Source organism: Apaloderma vittatum, unplaced genomic scaffold (genome assembly GCF_000703405.1).
Source record: "Apaloderma vittatum isolate BGI_N311 unplaced genomic scaffold, ASM70340v1 scaffold2580, whole genome shotgun sequence".
Lineage (NCBI taxonomy): Eukaryota > Metazoa > Chordata > Aves > Trogoniformes > Trogonidae > Apaloderma > Apaloderma vittatum.
The window spans coordinates 17594-26855 of NW_009693818.1; the positions used below are offsets into that span (position 1 = coordinate 17594).

At 38.7% G+C, this 9262-nt stretch overlaps 1 protein-coding gene across 1 annotated transcript in view; it reads right to left on the reverse strand.

Annotated features, from left to right (window-relative positions):
* Positions 1 to 1307: 1307 nt before the first annotated feature.
* Positions 1308 to 9262, reverse strand: part of WDR1 (WD repeat domain 1) — a gene marked incomplete at its 5' end in the record, with an annotated part of 19813 nt that continues 11858 nt past the window's right edge. The window contains 9 exons of the mRNA XM_009864951.1: positions 1308 to 2264; positions 2562 to 2706; positions 4154 to 4327; positions 4770 to 4880; positions 5725 to 5812; positions 6456 to 6612; positions 7759 to 7846; positions 8673 to 8906; positions 9025 to 9105. Of these exons, the coding sequence (XP_009863253.1) occupies positions 2155 to 2264; positions 2562 to 2706; positions 4154 to 4327; positions 4770 to 4880; positions 5725 to 5812; positions 6456 to 6612; positions 7759 to 7846; positions 8673 to 8906; positions 9025 to 9105 (1188 nt within the window). The remainder of the gene's footprint in view (positions 2265 to 2561; positions 2707 to 4153; positions 4328 to 4769; positions 4881 to 5724; positions 5813 to 6455; positions 6613 to 7758; positions 7847 to 8672; positions 8907 to 9024; positions 9106 to 9262) is intronic.

Genomic DNA, 9262 nt, shown 5'->3' on the forward strand with positions numbered 1-9262 from the left:
TAGTCAGAATTAGCTCTTCAACTACAAAGACCATATTAGTCCTCAAGGAATTAAAAGCTTAGGCCCTATGCCAATAAACAAATCCAATGGAAGCTGAAGCACGAGCAACCACCCCCACAGGCAGGCATCCAAAGACAAGTCTTAATACAGGGTTTCTAGTTAACAGGCATTCTGCATGAGCAGTATTACCAGGTCTTCCAGGAATCTGCACATCACCTTTCAGACATGGTGCTCAAGCTCTGATGGGCAGGAAAGAATCCACTTGTAGTGGTAGGAAGCTTCTAGGAAATTGTGCTGTTTCACTCAAAACCCACATCTCACTGGCCGGCCCCTCTCTTACAAAAAGCAGGATTTGCCAGCAGATGCTGTTCTTTGCCCATATACATCTGCATAATTCATTGTTCCCCCCTTGTCCCTTATCGTGACTTAAATGACAAGGATTCAACTACAACAGGAACCCACTGAGCAGATTCAATAGCAACTCTTTCAGACCAGACTTGGGAAACAATGGATGCATTGCACAGAGACTGGCACAACAATAGCAGAACAAGTTTTAGGGGCCAGACCCGGAGAAATCTTGCTCTTTTAGATCTTATTCATGATTTCAAACATGCCCTTTTCCAAAACTTCTCATCCTTGGCGTTGTTAGAGACATGCAAAATTGCTAACTGAGAGATGCAGCAAGCACAAAGAAACCATGACACAAACTATTCTGCTTTTCAGGTAAAACTTGAGTCAACTGTTCTAACATATACCATGGTTGGTGTGCCAGAGGACCTCATCACCACTCCTAAAAATAAATCCACGATTTTTCTTTTAAAAAAAGATGTTTCCCCAAGTCATCTTTGACATGCAATTTTTTCAGCAATTGAGCAATGGTCCACAGTAAGAGAAAAAGCAAAAGCATTTTATTTGCTGTATAATTAGTGTCATTAGAAATGTGATTGGTAAAAAAAACAACACACAGGTCCACACAGAGCACTGGAGGGGGGTGGGGGTATGAAGACTGAGTGGATAAAAGGTTTTTATAAAAAAGTCATCCAAAGTTCTGGATGGCAACGGCTCCTTTTGGCCACTAGAGACGGTAACAAATCTTCTTACTACTTTGCATGAGAGTGTCCTCCTCCACCCTTGTAAGCCTTCTAGCTTCAAATCACTTAAGTGTGTTGCAGAATGTGAGAAGGGAAGTAAACACAAGATCATTATCTGGTTGCATCAGGCAATGGCTTCCATGCAACTGTTCTGCACATGCAGAGGCATAAAACTTACTCGGCAAACATCATAGTCTCAAAAATCACTTCAAATCATAACAAATCTTCACTTTAATTCCTGTATTTTCAAAATGGTGGCAGAAGTACTGCATTTTTTTTTAAACAATAACATGCTGCTTCTCCTCCATCAAACAGAAAATATCTTTAATCCTTGAAACAGAATGGTTTTCTCTGACATTGAAATGACCAAACATTCTTAATTTATGAAAATTAACAAACGTGTTTCTGAAGCAAGAAGTTGCCACAACAATTATTTGTAAACATCATACCCACAACAGTAAGTACATCAAAATCCCACACTTCCACCTCAAAATAAACCACAAAACTTTGACATGAAATACATAAAAAGTTTATTATGCATGTACCCCATTTTGTTAACTGGAGGAGAAAGTCTGAGGCAACAGTTTGGTGCAGTACAGAGAAGCAAAGCAATATACAGTAGCTGCACACAGCTTGATTGGTTTCAGATCACAACTAAATACTCTTACTATGACCGTTAGTACAGAAATGTTCTGTAATTAGAAAAAATGAGAAGTATTACTCTCATGCTGTACAGTCTCCTGTTTCTTGGTTAGAAAAGAACAACTGATTGAGTTTGAATCTTTCACACCTGATTCTTTCTCACACCAACTTGCTTGGCTGTTGCCTCTGGAATGTTCAGCACAAAGGTTAAGCTCCGGACATAATTTAAGTGCTTTTCATGTGCAAACTGTTACTGGCTAAAGCTTTCAAAGTACATTTAATTACAGATATGAACACCCTGTAAAGATATGAGGATATGACAGCAGACCCAGAGGCCAATACAGATTCTTTAAGAGAAATGCTATGTTCCACTGCAGTAGTTCTAGTCCCTGATTAGGTCCTTCCAAAGTGAGGGCTTATTTCAATTGTAGGAGATAGACCACTCTTTGACAGAAGCATCATGGGATGTTGTTACCAGAGTATGTTCATCCAACCACGCCAAGCCACTTACATGGTGTAGTCTGTGAGCATCTGTATGGAAGCATGAAATAAGAGAATTAGGAAGGCTACGCTGACGAAATAACCTGAGCACATATTCCAAATGGGATTCTCAGCTGCATTAAATACTAGTAGTGCCTAAAAGCAACTACAAAAATCACCCAACAGAAAAGTTCTGGCTATTGTAGCTACATAGAAATTAATGTAATGGCTAAATTAGTTTGGGAAATATTTAAAGCCTGCTTACGATTAGTTCTAGAAAACAGGTACTGTGCTGAATTTCAAGAACTACTAGCAACTTGCAGAAGTCAGATTTTGAAGAAGACATACCTGGTATCTTGACTCTGGTCTCTGGATCACTCACGGTCCAAACATACACCATCATGTCCATGCCTCCAGAGGCAAAATGTTCATTGTCTGGCGACCAGGCGATACAAACAATTTTTGCATGGTGTCCATAAAAGACATTATGTTCCTATTTGGAAGTTAGAGAATACAGTGTTATTTCCTTAGTTTAAGTTAGTTCAGGGAAACACCACGGTCTCATGTGTAGCATCACAGTAAGCTACTGCAAGACTTCAGACAACATACATCTCAGCTGCAGATGGATGCCCTAAATAAAGTAAGTGGTAGCTTCATTTTATACTATTTATTTAAACGCTTATCAGGCCAATAAAATCTAAACTGTTTCATAGAAAAAGCACTAGTGTTTCTTACAAAGCTGGATCTGTAAAGTGCATACGCAACAAGTCACTTCTTGCTTGCAGGCTTTTAAAATAATCCCATAAATATTTCTAAAACTAAATTTCTTTCAATTTTTTACTTAAAATTGAAATATTTCTGTGGAATACCATCTTGCATTTTTTAGTTCTATGTGTTTTCAATCAAAGGTTAATGACTTTACACATATTCACTGCTCAGCTGCGACCTGGAAATTGCCGATTGTTTGGTTCTTGTTTAAAAGACACTAGCCTGAATGATAAATCAAGATTCCCTGCCCTATTGTATCCTTTTCACTGCTTAGTTCTTACCAGCCAGTAAATTTTACTGCCAAGTCTGCTTTATTGTACTGCACAATTCTTATCAAACTGAGCCTGCATCCTTGTCCTTTCTACAAAAACACACGTGAACTCTCTGACAGTCATACATCTATTCATAGAATCACTACAAGTTCACCCCTAAACCATATCACCCAACACCACATCTAAATGACACTTGAACACATCCAGGGATGGCGACTCAACCACCTCCCTAGGCAGTCTATTCTGGTGTCTGACCACTCTTTACATTCCAGTGTCTGACCACTCTTTCTGTGAAGAATTTCTTCCTAATGTCCAGCCTAAACTTGCCCTCTTGCAACTTGCAACCATTCCCCCTGGTTCTGTCCCTAATTACCTGTGAGAAGAGACCAGCACCAACCTCTCTACAATGTCCTTTCAAGTAATTGTAGAGCATGATGAGATCCCCCCTCAGCCTCCTCTTCGTCAAACTGAACATACCCAGCTATTTTTTCCCTTTAAAAAACCCCCACACCATTAGTGATTCAGTTGACCTGCATAAAGAACCTGCATACTTTGTAATCTTTTGTATTTTAACTACTGATAGCCTGTGGAAATCCAACCCCCTCCCTATTTAACTATGTGTTTGATATTAGATGGGTTTGAGAGTTTTCCCAGCAGCCAACCTATGCTGCACATGTCCTCGCCTACTGCCATGATCTGGAGGCTTCACACTGGCTGCTGTCGAAAAGCAACACTAACTCAAAATACCAGTCACAGAAACACCAAATAGACATCAACGATTTAACCATTAAGTATCAGCAGCTACACTGTATTTCACCACAACAGATCTAGAGATGAGATGCGAGTCGATGCATTTTTAAACAAAGCAAGAAAACCCTCTCCTGACAGAACAGTTCTTACCGCATAGCCATCAGTGACACTAAAGACAGTAACAACTTTGTTTGCGTCGCAGACTGCAAGAAAGGCACCATCGTGAGAATACGCCAGGTCAGTAACAGGACCTTTAGCTTCCAAAGTCTTATCATCATTTTTCAGCGTGGTTCCTTGGATTGAATACAAACGGACATTCCCATCCTGCAAATAAACAGTGAAGAAGGGTTAAAGGTAAAAATATCACTTTGCATTAGAGAAAGGCTTACTGAGTTTCTGAAACTTTTTGCATGAATTGTATCTTGTAGCCTGTCACTTAATGCTGGCCACAATCCAAGTCTAGAACATAGATTGAACTTTTAAAATTTGCCTACTTCAAGCATACACTGGGTAAAAACAATGTGATGTTTTAAAAACAGCAAATACAAGATGGAAAAATGAAATAAACAGTAGCTCACAATGGTGGAAGACCCTGGGGAATGAAAGTGGAGGAATATCAATTACCATGGTTTACTTGTTACACTATTGCTGCTGTTACAAACTGCCACCTACTACTTCTCAGCATAACACACCTACTACCATGAAATGCTTCTGTTACTTCTGTTACTAGTTTCAGTGTTCAAGGTAGTAGGAAGTGCAACCTTACCGCTCCTCCCACTGCTGCTGTACCTCCTCCAGGGTGAATGGCTACAGCTTCTGGCTCATAGCCAAGGTCATCAATTGCAAAACATTTCTTCTTATTTTTCATCAAGACAATCTGTAAATGGAAAACCAGAAACTAAGACCCTCTTCAAAGTGCCTAATACAAAATGATGACTAATTCATATTGCTTAGTCATAAATACAAATCCACTCTGCTTGCTCATAAGTTTACTCCATTCAGATTTGAAGGGAATAGTTTCATTCTTTAAAAAAAAAAAATGAAAAAAACCATACGTGTGTGTGAAGTGACTAATTAATCTACTGTACTGAAGTATTTATGTGCTCTAAACTAGGTAGCACAGGGCATGCTCTACTGCCTTCAGCTTTCCCTCATTTGGTTTGAGCATAAAAGAAACATTGACAAAACAGTATTTTTAGCAACGGTCACTCCCTTCCCAGTTCACTGGTAAAGGAAGGGAGACAGGACCAAATTAGTAGCAAGTTAATACTGCAATGGTAAATCTTAAGGGCTATTTGCTACCCAGTTCTATACTACAGACAGCTGGAATTATAACTCACATGGAAAAACAGCATTAGTTAATTGGTTAGTGGGATTAATTGCAAAAAAATACTAAAATGCAGGAGCAAGACTTCCTTTCCCCAAAACTGCATGACTGAAAAGATCAGGCAAGAGCATGATTTAGACCAGTGTAGCCTCCCAACACGAAGTGATATAGATAACAAATTTAGATGCATCCACATGAGGGACCATGTCAAACTGGCACAGGATGCAAAAGAACAAGCCTATCAAGTATCCTGCTTAATTATGTTCCCCACAGCTCTTATTAGGAAATTCTGCAGACGACGATCCCACACTAACTAGGTTTGTCAGAAACCATCATGTTACCATACATGGCATTATTAACGGAGCAATTGTGTTGATAATCCATCGATACTTACTTGTCCAATGCATAGAACTACAGTATAACCACCAGGACCCACAGCTAAACATTTTGGTTGAACATCCATTTTCACAGCATCCTGACCACTGGAGGAAGTCATGCCAAGGTGTAGAAGCAGGAAGGACAAGGTAGGAAAAAAAAATTATTCTATGCCTACTACTATTTAAAATTGCCTGTTCACATAATCACCCACTAATGATCAAGAACTGCACAATTTAATTTATTTTAATGTAATAATCTGCAAAGTTTCCTTCCATTTACTGTTTAAAGCATTGGTGTCTTGATCAGGTAGCACTCCCTCAGAGAAAGTTCATGTTACTATATTAGAGTCTAATTTTTTTAACTAGGTGATCTTAATAGGATTCCTGAAAAGTTTTTTGCTTCCATTGTGGTTTCCACAAAGAAACAGCTGTGTCCCACCCCTCTTCTGAACAATTAGGAATCATAAAGCAGACACCCTTCCAACAGTCCTGCTAACTAAGCCCACTGGACACAAGGCAGATCTCTATCTAACTTGTGGAAGGGATGAGACAAATTGAGAAGCCTGGGATGCATTTCTTGCTGTCACAAGAAGGTTGGTACAGCAATCATTTCTACACGGTTTCCATGGTAACTTAAAATCTGAACAAATTGCAGTATAAAATTATTTACCATGTAAGTCAGCAAAACTCTTGCTATAAAATAATTAAGGCTACAACTCTAGAGTAAAGAGACAATGTTTTTACTAACCTGTAGTCCCTCTTGCTAAGGTTGGTGTAGCGCACAGTGTCATCCATGCTGCAGGTGACCAACTGATCCATTTCATCCACCGCCATCCTAGAAACCTGGTTTGTGTGGCCTTTCCCAGAAAAGCCATCGTTCTCTCCAGTTTCAGAATCCCAATAATGTGCACAGCAGAATTAAGGAATGTTTGAAAATACTGGTGCAGTGAGACAGAGCATCATAAAAAGTTAAATAATTTACCAAATATCTAAGGTTAGAGGAGACCTCTTAAGATTGTTTCATCCCACCTGCTGCTCACCTACAACTGACTGCCCGTTCTGTTCGGTTTTGATGGAGATTCTACAAGCTCTCTGGGCAACCTCTTCGAGGCTTCAATCTCACACCCTCAAAATATTTAGGAAATGAACCTCTAATGTTCTATAATGAGCTAAATGACCTACCACAAACAGTACAAAAAACTGGAACAACTAGCATTAGGTCTGAGAATAGAGGAATTATAGTTAAAGGTCCTGCAACATTGGATTTCCCTGATGCTTTATATTAACATCAGTTTGAACTATTAACACTATAATACAGTTTTATAAAGAAACAAGTCCTATATTTGGAACAGTTTATGCCAATGTCACACCATTTTAAAGCATCAGGGCAAGTAGAATGAAGGACTGTGGTCTTATTTATAAGATTCAGAACACTGAAGAAAAGCCAAGTCTTCTAGCCGGATACATCCCAACCTCACCCTTTCACATGCCCTTTGGGAACCAGGCTGCATTCCCAGTGTTTTGATCCAGAAACCAACAGGACTGAAATAGAGTCTCAAAAGAAGTGCAAGTTCACCTCAGCAGTGAGAAAGATTGACATTTGGGATACCAAATAAAGAACATGATCAATGTGTCAAAGAACTACAAAAGCCCCAATTAACACAAGTGGGAAAAACACAACTGTGAAGAGAAATGTGTGCTAATAGGCAAGAGATAGATAAATCCTTGTCGGATCTTTCTTGAACATCTAAAATCAAGATAGGTGACTTTTAGCACTTGCTGAGATCTGCCCATCTATCATGTGTAACAGCAATACCTATTTTACAGCTATGGAAGAACACATGGAACATGTTTAGCAGGCAAGCTTAAAGGCAACCAGTAAAACAGAAAAGTTTGGGGAAAGCGAAACAAAATTCTTCAGACATAAAATATTCACTTGTGTCCAATAAACATAACGTTTTGTCTTTGGCAAAGCTTTTTTTATTTCTTCCTCCTAATAAGCTTTCTCAGCTATAAGGCTAGAGCAAGTATCACTATTATTCAAAGGATATTAATATGACCATCATTACTTCCAGAGTAAATATAGGACTTTCCACCATTTTTATGCACTGTAAGACACTGAATTGATTTACTATGACCCTGTAAATGGGACACAAATAATTACTGATGGGCAATTTTTCATCTTAACACATACATTAATCAAATCTGTTTGAGAAGAATTATAGGTTATTCAGAAAATAAACATATTTTATTCACAAGCATTACAAGTAACTCAGAATAAAAATCACTAATTAACAGTGCAGTCATTTAACTGCTGCAGCGTTGCTATTTCCAGGCACTACTCCTTGAAGAGAAGGAATAGTCACTGTGATTATCCTTATTAATCTGGTGGGCCAAAATACTTTGACGTCCCCTTTCATCAGCAAAGTTTGCTTTTCAGGCACTTTATGATTCAGGGAAGAGGACTAAATATGCTTGTGTGCCCACACCAACTGCGAGAATAACAGCAGCAATAACAAGAATCTGGGATATCTGTTTTCTAGTTCATGTAAAAATATAAGTTCCCGTGAGGATGCTGTGTCAGTAAACTCTTTAAATCCTAAAATTAAAACTTGATTTGCACAGTAACCTCAGTCACCTTGTTCACAATACACTAGTTCTAGCACAACAAGACAGCACTAGTTTTCTCTGACTGCTGTATTTCTTATCTCAAGAATGCTTAAAAGTTGCTGTGAAAGACAAGCTGATAGCATTAATATTCGAAACAAAAAAATCTGTATGTTTGCACAAAGCAAACTTGTTAACTTGTTGATTCATGTGACTTGCAAGAGTCAGTCACACAGAGCTTGTCTGGCAATGCTAATTTAACAAAACCATCTTTTGATAGTTACTATTCCATCTAGACAACTTCAATCACCAAGTAACTTCCTGCAGAAACTGGTGCGAAAACAGAAGTTTAACCTACCTTTATGACACGTAAAGGTTTACTTGGATTGTTCTTGTCCAAATAATTGATATAGCCAGACAGGGAAACAGTCAGTAAATGGTCTTTCTGCCACAAGCAACCCAGCTGCTGATCCAACACATTTGATCCCATGTTAAAAGTATTGACAATAGAATTAGCACCAACATCCCAGATTTTAGCAGTTTTATCTCCAGAAGCAGAAAGCAACTGACTGCTGTCAGGGCTCCAGCTAATCTGCAAAAACAAATGTCACCACAAGATAGTAAATGCATTTATTATCGCAAGACTTCACTGTCCATTAACTTGGTAATGAAATACTACGGACCATTTGCACAAATGAAGTGATACTTACCGCATAAATACCTCCATCGTGAGCTTTGCCTCCACCAAGAGCGCACACTTTCTCTCCAGTCTTTCCATCATAGACAAAAATCTTAAAGAGAGCACACAAAAATGTAAGTTAGAGGGAAAAGCTGGAACAAAAAACCCAAGAACTGAAACACTTGCAGTGCACAAATGATTCTCTTGTTATGTGGCATGCTTGCAGGTTTATCTAACACTACATTTTTGAAGATAAAGCACAAGCATTC